Source organism: Neltuma alba, unplaced genomic scaffold (assembly GCF_004799145.2).
Source record: "Neltuma alba isolate B1F8T4 unplaced genomic scaffold, ASM479914v2 tig00011735_pilon, whole genome shotgun sequence".
Lineage (NCBI taxonomy): Eukaryota > Viridiplantae > Streptophyta > Magnoliopsida > Fabales > Fabaceae > Neltuma > Neltuma alba.
The window spans coordinates 146,340-162,836 of NW_021636363.1; the positions used below are offsets into that span (position 1 = coordinate 146,340).

Genomic DNA, 16,497 nt, shown 5'->3' on the forward strand with positions numbered 1-16,497 from the left:
ATTTGAAATAAATTTAATGACTTAACCAACATTCTTTAATTTGTGAGAAAATTTAATTAATGTATCATGCGGTATAAATTTTTATCGGTTATAGTGCTTACATTCAATAGACATTTGAAAATAACCATTATTTTGGCATTCATGCCAGGGATATTAAAGGCAGTAGAAACACAACAAAATTTATATTGCAAGCGCATAAAAAAGCCCTTTTAATAAATTTTCACACATCCAGGGAGGTACATTTGGATGAAGACAATTAGACAAACCAACATACTAAGATCAAATCATAAAGTATACCCTAATCTGCGACAAATCACGTTCGAAGGACGTGTGAAAAGCAGTCGCTAGTTAGAGCGACGTGTGAAAAGCAACTTCTGGCCTCAATATTATTAGGACTCTTATGGGCCTCCTGCTCAAGCTAATGTGGGGAAGAAGGCTCTGCTGCGCCCGTCGTTTAGTAACTCTCTTGTTATTATTATTATTTTTTTCCTACTAGACTCTTTTATAATTTTTTAAGTAAATATATTCTTTTATTAAAGGTGATCTTTTTTAAAATACTGTCGGCTATTAAATGTAAATATTACTAACTCATTCTGCTTGATCTAACCCTGTTAATATAATTTTATAAATCACGCTCCCAATCTCACCCTAGGGGTCGGAGCAAGTCGGAGAAATACAAATAGATTGGATTCGTGACAACGGCAACGTTTTGGACCTGCCCACCCCCCTTCCCGGACTGGTCACCGATCTGTTCGAAAGCAATCTATCGTCTCCTTTGGAAAAAATGATTTGTGGCTGCAAGCCCATTTTTTTTAGCTATCAACTAGTTATTTCGTTTTACTTTCCTGACAGGCAAAATATGACCACCAGCAATACTTGGTTCATAGCTGTCAACTTGCTTTGTTTCCTGATGAACATACAACTCTAAATCTTTAATTCACGTGTTAATTAATTTTATTGTTTATCTATCGATGTATATAAGTATATTCCTAATCCTTTAATTTATTTCATTTTTATTGATTTGGTTCGAAAATTTTTAACTTTTATATTCCCAGGCCTTTTATTTATTGACCAATAATTTTTAATGGATAAAACATTCGTTTTGTAACTCTTAAAACATAATAGTTCTTAATTATTCACAAAATTACTCTTTTCAGTCTTATTTATAAGCTTTCAATTTGAAAAAGAATATAATCTATTTTATAAGTTTTAATTTGATGTTTATTTTGACATTTAATACATTGTTTTTTAATTTTTCTTTTAGTTATTTATCCTCTCTTCTTGTTATAATCTCTCTTATCATAATTCTCTACACATTTTCTTACATCATTTTTTTTATTTACTGTAAAGGCATATTTAAAAACAAAAATATATTTCTAACATATTTATTATTTTTAACTGATTTTAACTAATTGTTTGTTATCCGCAAATTAATTATTTGAAACTTATAATAAGTAGGAGTATTTTTTAATGGATAACACCAATTATACCTTCTTTCTTTAAAAAGATCATGGGCATTATTTCGCCCTCCTTTACCAAATAACCTTGGAATTGCAAGCCACACATATGACCAATGCTGTTCTTGACCTTGAATTTTTGAAAATGGCAAAAACGGTCATAAAAATGATAAAATGAACAACTCGAAAGCAAAAGAGAGAATGACCTTGCAATTAAGCACCATCTTTATTCGATTCAGCAAGTTTAAGCTTTGTTCTTCTCTCAGGATCATATACTCGCACCGATGAACAACTTATAAGATATAAAGGATCCTCACCTCGAACGATATGAGGAGTGCCGTGGGGCACAACAGCACTAGGCCTTCAAAGTATATACTCTTCAGGCTGGGAGGCCACCGTAACTTGAGACAAGGATTCATACGCAGTCTTTTTCCTAGTGTTTCAGCTCATGATGTTTCTAATAAACAATGATGAATTCACTTCCCAGTTGGAAAGAAAGAGAAACCAAGTCGTACGTATAAAACAAACAAGTCAGTGAACAAAAAGTTCAGGCTTTGTTACTCTTTGCCATCTCATCAACATCCAGTTCCATTGCCAACACTGGCGAATCCCTCTGCATGCCATAGTGACTGGAGAAGGAGTAGAATATATAATTATTAGAGAAGCATCCCCAGTTATACAAATAACAAGACTCAGAAGTTTGGTTCACCTGTTCTGTACAGGACCATGATCTACTGCAGATCGCAAGCAATAAATGACTCTGCCCACAATGTCCGTCATTTGAACTGGACCAAATATTCTACTATCATATGCTTCCTGCCATTTGAAGAGTCAAAAAGGATAACCAGTAAGTCACAGCCAATCCTACATGGTCTTTGTGGACAGTAATCACTTCACATAAGTGACCGTGGAGAATGCAAGCACAGAAATATAAAGAAATTAACAATATCCTCACTTAAGCATATGCTGCTAGGTAGAGCACACCAACCCCCCCCCCCAAAAAAAAAATTAATGTTGAGATCTGAGACAAAACAAGTCCAAATTATTTGAAGATGCCTTTTCCCTCAATTTTTGAGGCCAACGGTTACTTTTCAATTATTAATGGAAGAAGCAAACAGTCGGCTGTACATGAATAAAGCCATCACTACCCAGATTTTCACAGTAATGAAACTTATAAAAGAATTAGTATCGATATACCCAAGAAGAATATGTGTAAACTCTCTAGCAACATCGTACTTGTAAATAATGTTTTCAGAGTCAAGCCAAGTTTCCGATATGATTCGTTTCTGACTTGGACATAAGATTTCAACTAAGAACAGTGTTTAAATCTGTTGTCAATCATGACTACTTAGCATACTAATATTGATAGTGCATTTACAGTGATGGATTTTGTGGAAAAGAACTGCGGGGCCTATACCTTAGGTTTTAAATTTTGATTGTCAGCCAATACCCAACATTGATCATCCTCAAGAACGAAAGGTTCATCTTTTTCATTTGTAGAAACCATTTCATAGCCTTCAATGGCAGCCAGTCTTCTGACTAAATGATTGTTTTGTTTCTCAGGGTCCTTCAAAACGACTACATCTCCAACAAAGACACGCCTATCAAAGAAACATGTATATCATCAACAAATTATGAAAAATGAGAATCAGTCTTGCAATGAGCTTCAGTTGACAAGGTCAATCATCAATGCGTTGTTACCTAGCGGAAGTCCAAAGAATAATACACAAGAATGAAACAAAGAAGAAGACCATAAAAAAAATATATAGTTAGATAATAAGACCTGATCACAAACGCTGCCCTTAGAAGGAAGGGCAAACAAGTAAGTTTTTGTCTCCATCCAATTCCAAAATATGTTATTGATTCTCAAAATAAAACAGTGGAATCTGTATTCTTGTTCTTGTATAATTTTCATATCATAAACCCAAGGAGATAACATGGAATGCGAGTGTGATTTTGGGGAGAATGATGAATCCCTGGGATAAAACGGTCCCTATATGCCCACTAGCAATAGCAATATGTAAATTTGTAATGCAAAATGATTACGTTGGGTCTGCTTTTGGTAACTTCCGAACAAGAAGAGTTCCTCCTTTTCCATCTAGGGTTGGGGCCATTTCCTCTCCTTTGTTACAGAGCAAGTACGTCAGCCTTCCTTGAAGGAGATTCTTCCAAATAACATGATTTACCTCCCTGTCCGTGATTTGGCCCCTTTTATAGGTCTGCGCCACATCAGTGAATGGGTCAGAAAAGCTTCCAAATATTAAAAACTCATATTGTGATACACTGGCAGAGTTATGGTATGGAGATAAAGAAGGTATAAAAAAGTGATAGAAAAAGAAAGTGATAAAACATAAGGATGCGAGGAGAACTACAGGTAAAAAGATGAAATGGTGAACAACCAATAGAATAGAATTTTCACGACTGACAAATAAGCCAGCATAGCTTCACAACAGGGGATGCGAGTTTTATGTTTAGGATATCTCCATAGGACACCAAAAGGTATCAAAACTTAAAAGCTATAGATAACCAAACAAAAACTGCTCTTCTCTTACATCCAAGGCCATTTCAACATAAAACTTAGTCACACTTCTATCCAACAACAACAACAAAATACTTTTATATGACAATCTTCTTCTTTTTTTTTTTGGGGGGGGGGGCAACACTGTTTTTCATACTTTTATAATTGCTACAAATGAGATATTAAAATAATATACGGTCTAAATTTCTCAGCTTTAAACCTTTGAGCCCCTGATTTAAATAAATACTTCCATCCATCTTCAAATTCCTCCATTCAAGAAATATCTTGGAAGTCGGAGTTTCATTTCCACAATTAATCAGCCTAAAAGCAAGAACACTCATGAAAGCATTAATAAGGCCTCTTGTTGAGCAAGAACCTTTTAATTTAACCACAAGCATCTCAGTGCAAGTGGTGCATGGCAAAAGCCATCAAAACACAATAGCACAAAATACCATTTCATTCACACCGATGATCTATGTATCCTTTCACTAGATGCCACAGTCCAAATTCCAAAGCTGCCCCTATGACTTATTCCCTAATTACTTAATTCTCTCATGACAATATTCCCCACTTGAGAATGATCCTTGTCCTCAAGGATCAGTACAATGCCACTGGTTATTGTCATGTGGGAGCTAAGGGTGATTAGGGTAATTGTTAGGAATCGGGGGTTAGTGAGGTAATTAGCATGGAATCCTACCAGCCTCTGTCTGTACAAGTAGGGGAAAGATAGTCAAGCGATGGTGTGAAATGAAGTTTGTTTATATTTTTACCTTTGCTACGTATCAGTAAGTAAGCAAGGTTATGTGTTTGAAAATTTATGGGGAAAAAAAAAACATATTGCAAATGTAGACCTAAAGAATTTTCTCATTTTATAGTGTCATTGCCACAATGAACATCTGAGAGAGAAACAGTTTCGCACATTTAACTAGTTTCAATCATGAAAAACACCTATGTGAACATATGTTTCACATGTGCTTGATGTCACTTTCCACCATCTGGTCTGGTATAAAATCTGCTGATACAGACTTGTGCACAAAAAGATCCAACAATCTTTGATGAATATCTAGCCTTTTGTTGTTGAAATAGAAGACAATCAGTTTAAATATATATCATTGAACTTGATCTATATGCGTAAAAGCTGTACAAGAATGTTGACTACTCTTGTATACGAATATAGTCAAAACACTCTACAGAACATAGCATCTGGGAAGCTTACAGTTTACTTTCTTGTTTTATAAATGATAAAGCTAATAATCAAATGCGACAAGGAAAACAGCTAACAGAATTCTCCAGATATCCATCTATAATGTGGCTAGATTTGGATCTTTAGGGGGGGAAAATAGGAGGATAGATTCGATTAGAACGAGCAAGAGGGGAACAGCTATAACCTGATTAAGGAATCGCACTCAAGTAAAGTTCAGAAGTCATATTGAATCGTTAATAGTCTTCACAAAAAATTGAGATCGACAGCATGCGCCCAAAGAGACAAAAAATGCAATTCAACTGCAACCCTTTGGAGCAGGGATCGTGTAAGGTGAGTTGCCATTTTGTTTTACATTGAATTCTTAACCCTTTAACCCGGGAAAATTAGAGGAAACATTATACTTCAATCATATGTAAACGGCTACAATTAATAATAATAAGCACCACTCAAAGCTGATAAGATATTCCACAATGAAAATACATACATGTATTTCAGCCCCTTACAACGTCAATGGAAGCCGGTTAATTGTTGAAATACGACTGATAAACAATTTGAGAAGTCGGAAAATGGGAAAAATGCGAAATAAAATGTGAAAATAAATTTAGGGCTATAGGGTCAGAGAGCAAGTGAGACCTTCATGCCGATTGATATGGAGTACTCGAGTTTGTGAGCCATGTATCGACACCATGTTGAAAGCGAAGCCATTGCAGACAGAGTAGTCCGCACAAGCCCGATACTTATAACTCTTCTGTTCCTTAAACCCTCTGGGAGAATTCTATACTTAGGACCCAGAACGAAAATAATAAAATGGGAAAACCCCGTTAAAAAATTTCTCTCTTGTTCTCTTTTATCCGATCTTCGCTGCTTTGTATGTCACCTTGTTAAAGTGTTAACTAACCCTCTTCAAAGCTCCGCTTTGTTATGAGCTCTAGAAAGTAAAAATGGGGTGAGGATTGCCGGGTGCAAAATTAATGATAACAATAATAATAATAAGTTTATTAAGGTGAGTATGCAAAATACTCTGATATTTAATATAAAATCTAATTATTGGTTAGTTTTGATCCTAAATATAAAACCTATTTTTCATATTTATTAATTTTTTCTAAATTATCTTTATTGATACTCCCTCAACCATAATCAAGTAGAAGAGGAAGAAGGGTATTAAGAAAGATGATTATGATGTTTTAAGAAAAATGTCTCACATTTTTTATAATTAACTAACTTACCTAACTTTCTTAATCTAATCAGATTAGTTAAATGGATCTTATTAAGAACTAAAAAATAAAATGTTTTTATTTAAAAAATAAATGAATAAAAATGAGTTTGCGATCAATTTCTTTTTAAGAAACAAAAGGGAAAATTCAAGAAAAACATAACAATTCTAAAATGGAATAATAAATACGCATGAAATGTGGAAGAGCCAATTCTTAATGGTCAGCTATAATTTAAAAATAATCACACTATATAATAAATAAACTGAGTATATTTTCAATTGGAATGAAATATTTCAGCTTCTTTTGCATTGGACGGGTTGAAAATATTTGTTATGTATAGTGATCTATTACTGTTATATATATATATAGTAGTATTAAAATTAATATTCTTATGGCCAAAATTAAAATTATTATTTGACAAAATTAATTTTATTAATGGGAAAAAAAATCAATTTCACACACGCGTATCCCGTGTGATTCACTCGGGTCACCCTCGCATTTATGTATCCAAAGATCCAACGTCCAGTATGAGAGAATGGGTCGAAGTCGAACATCGGGCCCACCAAAATCCCGACCGCCTCGAAATCCAATATCTCTGTGTGTCTCTCTCTCCTCCCTCTGCCCCGAGCAAAATCTGTCTGTCAGTTTGCTCTCCTAAAGAAGATTTTAATTTTATCAAGTGCTCGCTTTGCAGTTCGAAGGTGTTACTTCCTGATTGCAGTGACAAACCAGTTGGTTTGATCCCCTCATCTACTCTCACAACCTGGGTTCCTCGACAATTCAATTCCAGGTTTGTAAATGGTCGTAACGCTATAAATCTGTTGTTATTCTCTTTTTTGGTTCATCCTGGTCGACAATTTAAATATCATCGGATTTTGGCAACGAAATAGTCGGTGCGACACGTTTTATTTATTTTTCTCTTCATATTGAACCTCAGCGGTGTTTTCACTCTAATGTCAATGAAGGAGCCGATCTTCGTGCTTACCCCTCAATTTCACGTCTTTTCTTTTTTGTTTTTTTTTTCCCCCAATACCCATTAGGTTTGTGGACTGTGAATTTTGTTGAAATAATGGACAAGTTGAACCTAGCTCAATTGGGTGAGAAGCTGAAGACAAGTGGAGCTCAAATGGGTCGAATTGTTAGTGACAAAATGAAGGAAATTTTGCAAACCCCCACTCCTGAATCAAAGATGGTTGACGAAGCAACATCAGAGATTCTTGAGGAACCCAACTGGGGCATGAATTTGAGGATATGTGCGATGATCAATAGTGGAGAGTTTAATGGATCCGAGATTGTGAAGGCTATAAAGAAGAAGATTTTAAGCAAGAACCCAGTGAGCCAGAGGCTCAGTCTTGACTTGCTAGAAGCCTGTACTATGAATTGTGATAAAGTGTTTTCTGAGGTGGCATCAGAGAAGGTGCTTGAAGATATGGTTCGAATGATTGATAATCCGCAAACTCATCATCAGAATAGAAGAAGGGCTTTACAGTTGATCAGGGCTTGGGGAGAGTCAGAGGATCTTGCCTATCTACCAGTGTTTCGTCAAACCTATATGGTAAGCGTTTTTACGTAACGTGTTATGACTTGGCCTGGATACTTATTGATTAGTCTCCTTATCTTTTTTACATTGTTATTATATTATTAACTTGCTGAATTTCTTGTATTCATTCTCTTCGTTTCCTTTTCTTGAATTCTTGGATCTTGTAGACGAACCTGTTTATTTATATTTTCTTTTTGGACTCTAGTTTCTTCATGAACTTATTTATTAGCAGGACATATGGCAGTCCCGGATTAAAATATGGTACATCGTGCAGATCGTTATCAAAGCTTGATCTATTAAGTGCATAACTCACGGATAAGAGGATCTTGGGGAGAAAATTTGTAGCTTCTTCTGCCTATAACTGTTGGTTTCAGAACTAACGTGGAAGTATGCCAAAACAAGTTTATTTTGACTGAATTCGTTTATTTGAATGAAGATCTTGTTGAAAATTTTTGAATCTTTGCTTCTTAGGCAACTATTAAATGCACTGAATAGTAAAAAAAAAGAAAAAAAAAGTAAGTAAATTCCCTGGGCGATTTTATTACTTGGTTGATTTTTCCTGTCTTGCATAGCTTGCAGCTATTGTTGCATACTGTTGTATAATCTTTATCGGAATAGCCCTTCCCAGGTAACTGGTAAGAACAGGGGTAATCTGTAATTAATAAACTCACACAAACACTCTACTGGATCTCACAAGTAAGTATCTCACTCGCTCGCTCACAGTAGCCTGATAGGAGTATCTCCGTAGAAGCTGAAATAATATTATTCACTCATGCCAGCCTTGAATCTGTGCTAGCATATTTATAGGCCAATTACAATGAAAGAAATAACAGAAAATCCCTACCTTATCGGGATAACATCTAAACAGAAACAATCAAACTAAGTGGACTATAACAGTCCTATTATTCTGCTAATAACGTTGAAATATTCCAAAACATTTAAAAAACTTAATTCAGAAACAGCAAGGACTTAGTCAAGCCTTAAGATTCTTCCCTCTTTCTTCGCCTCTGATAAGTTAGAATCCTATCATTACTCCCCCCTTCAAAAGTAATGATAGGATTCTAACTTATCAGAGGCGAAGAAAGAGGGAAGAATCTTAAGGCTTGACTAAGTCCTTGCTTTAGGGTCAAACCTGGAAGCTGTACTTCAATATCCTTACATATGAGATTACAGCGAACCATTCGTCCATCACCAATCTGGACCCCGAAGGTAGAAACAGTGCTGGTAGGCAAATTTAATTCAGCAACTAACGATTCTGAGATGAAGTTGTGCGTAGAGCCGCTGTCAACTAAGAGCAGAACGCTCCGATCACAAAGTGAGCCACAAAGTTTCATCGTGGCAGCAGTGGGTTGACCCAGGATTGCGTTAAATGACACTTCTGCGTCCTCTGGTTCCCCCTCTTCCTCCACTGGTTCAAGAATTTCTGGCACTGGGTCCCCATTCTCATCGATTTCCATCAAGGAAAAAGAAGTCGAGCAACGATGCCCTGGTTTAAAAGTAACCCCACAGCGGAAACATAATCCTTTTTCTCGTCTTTGTTGCCTCAGATTGTCCCACGAGCTGTTCCCAGGATTCGCACGAGGAGCCTGCGTGGAAGAAGATGCTGCTCCTGGGTGTGTGTTGCGCAGGTTTGAAGAAGGCACGAGAACGCCTTTCTCCCGTGCAAAATTCCCCGGTTGATTGGAGGAAAATGTGCGACTTGGGCCAGATACCGGATTGGGCTTGGGCCCATATGCTAGATTCAGCTTCCTCTCATACTCTAGGGCGAGACTGGCTGCACGGTATACAGTGCGTGGCTTCTGAATACGCACATCCGACTTGAGCTCCTCCTTCAGGCCGTTTATGAAGATTGCAAGAAGGCAATGTTCCGGCCAATTGGACACATGCGCCGCCCTCCGAGCAAACTCCTGCCTATAGTCGTGTACCGTCCCTGTTTGGCGAATACTGCAAAGGTGTTCATCAGGATTCATATATTCAGGTGGCCCATAGTGTTCTTGTAAGATTTTGACCAACTCATCCCAATACAGCATGGTTCTCTCGCTATTTACCCAAGAGAATAAGTCCAAGGCATCTCCCTCAAGATACATGGAAGCTACGTCAACCTTAAGATCCTCCGGCGTCTCGTAATACCTGAAATACTTTTCGGCCTTGAGGATCCATCCCCTCGGATCACCTCCACTGAATTTTGGGAATTCAACTTTGGCGTGAGGAGGTTTCGGTCCCCTTCTGTACATATCTGAATCTTCATCGCTGTCATCTCCCCAATGACGTTGCCTACCCCTGCCACGATTTCCTCGACCAGACATATTTTCCAAGGCTGTAACTTTTTCGGTCAAAACATCCAAAGCTTCTAACCGTGAAGCTATGGCTGCTAAGGGATCTCCAGCGAAAGGGTTGTCATCATTTGGATTGGTGTTGCGGGAAGAACGCGTCTCAACCATGGCTCTGATGCCAAATGGTAAGAACAGGGGTAATCTGTAATTAATAAACTCACACAAACACTCTACTGGATCTCACAAGTAAGTATCTCACTCGCTCGCTCACAGTAGCCTGATAGGAGTATCTCCGTAGAAGCTGAAATAATATTATTCACTCATGCCAGCCTTGAATCTGTGCTAGCATATTTATAGGCCAATTACAATGAAAGAAATAACAGAAAATCCCTACCTTATCGGGATAACATCTAAACAGAAACAATCAAACTAAGTGGACTATAACAGTCCTATTATTCTGCTAATAACGTTGAAATATTCCAAAACATTTAAAAAACTTAATTCAGAAACAGCAAGGACTTAGTCAAGCCTTAAGATTCTTCCCTCTTTCTTCGCCTCTGATAAGTTAGAATCCTATCAGTAACCCTGAGAGTGCTTGCAGCATAACACTCTAATTTCTCACTTGCTTTCAGCTCTCTCTAGCTGATTAAGTACCGAGCTTCCCTCCTTTTTCTTTATTTAATTGGCTGTCTTATTCTGCTGCATTCTGCCATGTCAAGTGTATTATTGAATTTTAGCCCTGACACGGTTGATGGCAGAGTCTGAAAGGAAGAAATATGCCTGTGGAGATGGATGGAGAAAATTCAGCGCATATGCCATCTTCCTTGGAGTCTCATGTACACGAAGATTCATTAGATCCCCCTGAAAGTTATCCTATTCCTGATGCTGCGTTCCATGAGATGGATGGATCTGCTCTCTCTTCTAATCCCAGAAGCTTATCAATTGAAGAAAAGAAGGAACATCTTGTCATTGCTCGAAACAGTCTTGAATTACTCTCTACCATATTAAATTCTGGAGCAGAGCCAAAATTGTTGAAGGTAAACTTTATGAAGTTAGAGGAAGGCTGCACTCTGAGTTTTAATGCTTCATGCATGTTTGTTCTCAGTGTATTGGTTTCTCCTCTAAACAGATGTTTATATAAACATATGCATGAACTGTAAATCCATGGCAGCATTATAGGAAGATGGTGTAATTTGTTTTGTACATATGGAGTCTTTTGTTCTTGGACTTTGGAAGAGTGAAATTATGGGAAAGAAGCTATTTACTTCTTAAGGCAAGAGTAATGGTCAAGAGCAGATCGTTTGAGTGCTTAAATGTCGAATTAGTAATGACAATGATGTCGATCTTTTTAGGTATGAAAATTACATTAATATATGGTTATGAAGCTTTTGCCCTTTTCTATAATAAAATTACCTGTGTTTCCTATATCACTAATAGGATAGAATAATTCTTCACTGATAAAATTTACCAAATATCTCGCATGGTTGCAGGAGGATGTAACTGTGAGCTTGTTGGAAAAGTGCAGGCAGTCACTGTCTGTCATTAAGGTGATTGTGGAAAGCACCACTGATGATGAGGGAACACTGTTTGAGGCTTTGAACCTTAATGATGAACTACAACAGGTAGTTTCCAAGTACGAGGAGTTAGAAGCTGCCCAAGATTCTGGAGCACAAGCACAACCACCCCAAGTTGCTGATGCCACAAAGCATGTTGTGGAAGCTGTTCAAAATCCCATCGCGCCACCAGAAAGCTTTGAAGGTGATGAATCTGGTGAGTCAGATGCTGCCGAGAGGCTTCAAAGGAAGCCACCCAGTAAGTCTGACGCTTCCAAGGTCAATTCTACTGCTGTTGTCGATAGTCATTGTGAGGCCAACACGGCGAATTGCGCTAAAGAGAAGGATGCTGAATCGGACGGTAAGAGAAATGCTGAATGAGGAAAGAGCGAGTTGGCATGGTTCTTATAGCATTAAATTTTATCGCTGTCCATATCTTTGTAGTAGGCTATTAGTTCTTTCTGTACTGTTGATCTTTGTCGTAGGCTATTAGTTCTTTCTGTACTGTTGATCTCCCTGAACGCCTGTGATACTTCATAACTAATTGGGATATCATGCTAGTTTCTTATGACTTGATTTGTTCGGTCTCTGGCTCTGCGTGTCAGAAGTTTGGCGCAAGGAGGAAATAACGTTGGCTGTATTACCATTTTTTCATGCAATCGTCAAATTCTTATGCGAAGTTTGCAGTCAGTTTGTAAATGATTCATTATTCAATTTTGGATTGAATGTCACTTCTCTAGGAAAGTTACTAGTGTAACTAGCGCTCGCAGAGAAATTTAGATATTTATAGGAGAAAATGCTATGGCCCTGGTACGAGAAGATTCATGAGAAGCTGGTGCCTTTTAAGGAGTGGTGGGACCCCACAAAAACTAATATAATGATGCACAATAATCATTGCCGCCAATATTAGACCGTATCTAGTCCTCGAGTGAGGAACACATTGCGTGGAACTTCTCCTTTTTTTTGGGGGGGGGGGGGAATACGTGGAAGTTTTCCTACGTTTGTGTTATGGTGCATTAATTCGGCGCCATTTCATGAACGCTGGTCCTTTTTTTCATGCATGACTAAAACTATAATCAACCAACGTCCCCTCTTTCATTTCTTAGGATCGAAAATACTTTGATATCAACCGATAGTTTGATGCAGAGAGTGATCGAGTTGCATGTGTCTCTTTTGATCCGTTTAGAGTGAGAAGAAACATCCAATATGGAAGAAGAACTAAACCGCAGGATAAATTCCAAGACTAACATCAGCTCTTTTTGCTTGTTTATTGTGCGAGGATAAACGTATAGGTAACACATGAATGTAAAAAAGAATAGATTAGCCTTCCTACTGGAATGTCAGATCCAAAAGAATCCGGAAACCAAGGACCAAGGGTCCAGTTTTTGACGTTGATCGATTAAGCGAGTAGCAGAAAATGGATGTCTTGATAGCAGAAGTTGAAAGAACAGTACCAAGTTTAAAGGGAAGATCAATAACTGATGAATTTGAAGATGCTAAGAAAGATGAAAAGGAATAAAGCTCACAGGTTCTGATTAATTATGCAGAAGAGGTGCAAGTTATTTTGTGCCATCACAATTCACAAGTCAGAGTCAGTAGCTGTTAGCATTCATTATATAATTGATTCGTTTTTTCATGCAAGTCGTGGTTCATCTTAAATTTTGCGAACACAAACGTATATATTATTATTTTTATTTATAACTGGACAAATGCAAATGCATGAGAATCCTACATGGTTTTAATTTAACTGGAAGAAAAACCAGTATTGGGATGAAGAAGAGTTAAAAAAAAAAAAAGACAATATAATAATTAAAAAAAATCAAAATCTATGTGCCTGAATGATATTGGTATCAGTGGTTTTCTAATTGTTTAGCTCTTTTGACAAAGCCGAAGGATAACTTAGTGGTTTGGGACTTTGGGAGCATTTTTAGCATATTTTATTTTATTTTGTATTCATGGGGACAAGGGGGTAATGGAAAACTTTGGGGATTTTCGCTCCTCCGACGTTAAAGGACATTTTCAAAATTATTATTTTTAAAATAACGATTGATTCTGAACCGTCGGTGCCACTCTGCAAATGGAAGTTGCAAAGCACAGCACTACTATTAGTTGAGAAACGGACAGCCGTATTTCTATATCAGAACGTAGAGTATTAATTATATTCAATAGCTTTTTTACTTTTAATTTTTTCAGGAAAAAGCATCGGAAAACCGAGTTTGCACCCTGAAAAGAAAGAAAAAATAAAGAGAAATTAAAGAAATTACCTTTTTTTTTTTTGTGGCGCTGAATAGTAACTCAGCACTGTTTTACAAAAAGAGAAACTCATCAGTTTTTTCATATCCATGCTTCCACATAAAATGATTCACGGCCATCAGCTCTAAATTTGGCGCTTCTCAGCCAACGGTTGAGAATTCGCTAGTTCTCTCCATGAACACCAATGCCTTCGTGAATCTCCCATCTTTCTTTCGTTCTTTCTTTCTTGCTTCCTTATCTGTCCACTCCTTCCAATCTCCCCACCTCTTTTGTTCAGTTTTCCGGCATTTCATTGCCGCCGGAATTCTGACATTTCGCCATGAACGACACCGATGATGAAAGCGATGTCCGGAAGGCCCCGATCATCCCAAAGGACGTGTATTTCATCAAAGATGAGACAACCCTCAAGGACCCGGATCTTGCCGATAGGGAAAGACCCCATGACGACCCTGATTCCGAAATAGAGGACCACGAATTCGCCGCCCAGCCAGATGGAAACCCAAGCCCTGCCGAGCTCAAGCTTAAAACCAAGAAGGCGTTATTGGAATTCCGGTGCAAGGTTGAAGATTCCATTCTCGGGAACTACTTGCTAGGCGAATCAGAGCAGAAACACTCGCCTGGAGAAAAAGTTTTAGCCGCCGAAAAATTGAGAGAAATTGCTCTCTGGGGTATTCCATTGTTGCCCAGCAAGGCCCATGAGGGTACTGATTCGGTTTTGTTGAAGTTCTTGAAGGCCAAAGATTTCTGCGTTGCTGATGCCTTTGAGATGCTGCAGAAGACCATGATATGGCGAAAGGAAAACAACATAGACACAATCCTCGACGAGGATTTGGATTCTGAATATGGAAAATTTATGTACATAAACAGCAGGGACAGAGAGGGTCGTCCTGTGTGTTACTTCGTTTACGGGGTTTTCAGGAACAAGGAGCTGTGTAAGAAAACCTTCGGGACGGAAAAGGAACGCGACAAGTTTTTGAGGTGGAGAATCCAGTTCATGGAAAAGAGTATGAAGAAGCTTAACTTCAGAGAAGGAGGGGTGTATTCCATTGTTCAGATTATTGATTTGCATGGCACACCGAAGCACGTAATGAAGGAGCTTAATTCAGTCAGCAAGAAAACTCTGCCTCTGTTTCAGAGCTACTATCCTGAGACCATTTACAGAGAGGTCGGTATCAAAGAAACTATGATTGATACTTTGATTTTCTGAAATCTAACTGACATTGAAATTTATGTTTTTTTTTTTTTTTGGTGTATACAGATAGTAGTAAATGCTCCATTTTGGTTCTACACCTCCCAATTGCTATTCTCACGGTTCATGAGTCATAAAAGTGAAAAGGAGTTCATGTTGGCTAGACCTCCTAGAGCCACACAGACGCTCCTCAAGTGAGCTTTCTATCAATTCTTTCCATCCTTTTTAATTCATTGACAAACACTATAATCCTGATTATATTCTTAATAACCTGAAAAAGGTTCATAGCCCCAGAACATCTTCCGGTTGAATATGGTGGTCTCAAGAGGGAAAATGACCAAGATTTCTCCCCTGGTGATAAAACTTTAGAACACAAAATCAGAGGAAATACAATGTCTACAATTGAAATTCCAGTGAACGAGGTGCGCCCAACTTTAGGATGATGTTTTCATATATATGAGATCTAATTTAATTTTCATTCGTATTGATTTTGATGTTTGGATTGTGTCTGCAGCCCGGAGTGACATTGATCTGGGATGTAACTGTGGTGGGATGGGAAGTGTCATACAAGGAAGAGTTCATTCCAGAGGATGAAGGCTCATACACTATACTGCTGCAGAACCAAAAGAGAATGGGGGACAGTATTAGAAATTCCTTTTACATAAATGAACCTGGGAAGATAGTGATTACAGTTGGAAATGGAACCTTCAAGAAGAAGAGAATGTTCTATAGATCTAAAGCCGTAACCACTGTTCCCATGTTCATCTTTTTTAAGTGATCCACAGCAGATGGCTTAAACTGAATTTAAAGCTCGTAGTTTCCAAGCGGCTCAGAAGCAACCGTACCGGGGTGGTTGAATAGGTTGTCTTACCAAGTTCTTGATTACCAGAATCGATTGTCTATGTCCAAATATTGTATAGGATTCTTTCCTGAATTGAACTCGAAATAGAATTTGCATGTGATAGTGGCTAGATACGTTCTACTGTATAATTTAGAAGAGAATCCTGGTTTTGTGCAACAGCTGTATTAGTTGCATTAGGCAATTTGTTCCTGTATCTTCATATGTCCAGAAATTATTCACTATGAGATTTTGTGTTGGATTTGTTGTGAAATATTCTAAGTTATCATGTAAGAATTATTTTAATTTTATAATCAAAGCTTCTCACAGCTTTCATCTTTATGGTAAAATATGTTTGAACGGGGAAGGGCGAAAAAGTGATTTCCTGGCCTCAAGAAAAACTCGTATGAGGACAAAACAACAAACGGGGTTTTTGTTGGGGAATCATTTGCGCGTCT

At 37.7% G+C, this 16,497-nt stretch overlaps 3 protein-coding genes across 3 annotated transcripts; 2 read left to right on the plus strand and 1 right to left on the minus strand.

The window, feature by feature from the left end:
- Positions 1-1,659: 1,659 nt before the first annotated feature.
- On the minus strand, positions 1,660-5,990 carry LOC114717418 (uncharacterized). The gene is made up of 5 exons (XM_028902544.1): positions 5,813-5,990; positions 3,504-3,676; positions 2,875-3,058; positions 2,167-2,273; positions 1,660-2,086 (listed from the first exon to the last, which is right to left on the minus strand). Exons 1-5 carry the CDS (start codon positions 5,882-5,884, stop codon positions 2,005-2,007), a joined length of 618 nt encoding a protein of 205 aa, XP_028758377.1. The 5' UTR covers positions 5,885-5,990; the 3' UTR covers positions 1,660-2,004.
- A 1,015-nt stretch (positions 5,991-7,005) lies between these two features.
- LOC114717413 (TOM1-like protein 2) lies at positions 7,006-12,438 on the plus strand. The gene is made up of 4 exons (XM_028902540.1): positions 7,006-7,183; positions 7,434-7,948; positions 10,965-11,243; positions 11,697-12,438. Exons 2-4 carry the CDS (start codon positions 7,463-7,465, stop codon positions 12,138-12,140), a joined length of 1,209 nt encoding a protein of 402 aa, XP_028758373.1. The 5' UTR covers positions 7,006-7,183; positions 7,434-7,462; the 3' UTR covers positions 12,141-12,438.
- A 1,675-nt stretch (positions 12,439-14,113) lies between these two features.
- Positions 14,114-16,379, plus strand: LOC114717379 (patellin-4-like). Its single transcript, XM_028902501.1, has 4 exons — positions 14,114-15,177; positions 15,271-15,395; positions 15,482-15,623; positions 15,716-16,379. The coding sequence occupies exons 1-4, from the start codon at positions 14,332-14,334 to the stop codon at positions 15,977-15,979; spliced, it is 1,377 nt and encodes a 458-aa protein (XP_028758334.1). The 5' UTR covers positions 14,114-14,331; the 3' UTR covers positions 15,980-16,379.
- The last annotated feature ends 118 nt before the right edge of the window (positions 16,380-16,497 follow it).

What these genes read in the sequence shown, in the direction of transcription:
- LOC114717379 (XM_028902501.1), top strand. Translation starts at nt 14,332, where the DNA reads ATGAACGACACCGATGATGAAAGCGATGTCCGGAAGGCCCCGATCATC. An exon ending in GCCACACAGACGCTCCTCAA is followed by an intron (nt 15,396 to 15,481) that starts GTGAGCTTTCTA and finishes AACCTGAAAAAG; the next exon opens with GTTCATAGCCCCAGAACATC. An exon ending in TTGAAATTCCAGTGAACGAG is followed by an intron (nt 15,624 to 15,715) that starts GTGCGCCCAACT and finishes TTGTGTCTGCAG; the next exon opens with CCCGGAGTGACATTGATCTG.
- LOC114717418 (XM_028902544.1), bottom strand. Translation starts at nt 5,884, where the DNA reads ATGGCTTCGCTTTCAACATGGTGTCGATACATGGCTCACAAACTCGAG. An exon ending in CCATATCAATCGGCATGAAG is followed by an intron (nt 3,677 to 5,812) that starts GTCTCACTTGCT and finishes GATGTGGCGCAG; the next exon opens with ACCTATAAAAGGGGCCAAAT. An exon ending in TTACCAAAAGCAGACCCAAC is followed by an intron (nt 3,059 to 3,503) that starts GTAATCATTTTG and finishes TTTCTTTGATAG; the next exon opens with GCGTGTCTTTGTTGGAGATG.
- LOC114717413 (XM_028902540.1), top strand. Translation starts at nt 7,463, where the DNA reads ATGGACAAGTTGAACCTAGCTCAATTGGGTGAGAAGCTGAAGACAAGT. An exon ending in TGTTTCGTCAAACCTATATG is followed by an intron (nt 7,949 to 10,964) that starts GTAAGCGTTTTT and finishes GGTTGATGGCAG; the next exon opens with AGTCTGAAAGGAAGAAATAT. An exon ending in CAGAGCCAAAATTGTTGAAG is followed by an intron (nt 11,244 to 11,696) that starts GTAAACTTTATG and finishes GCATGGTTGCAG; the next exon opens with GAGGATGTAACTGTGAGCTT.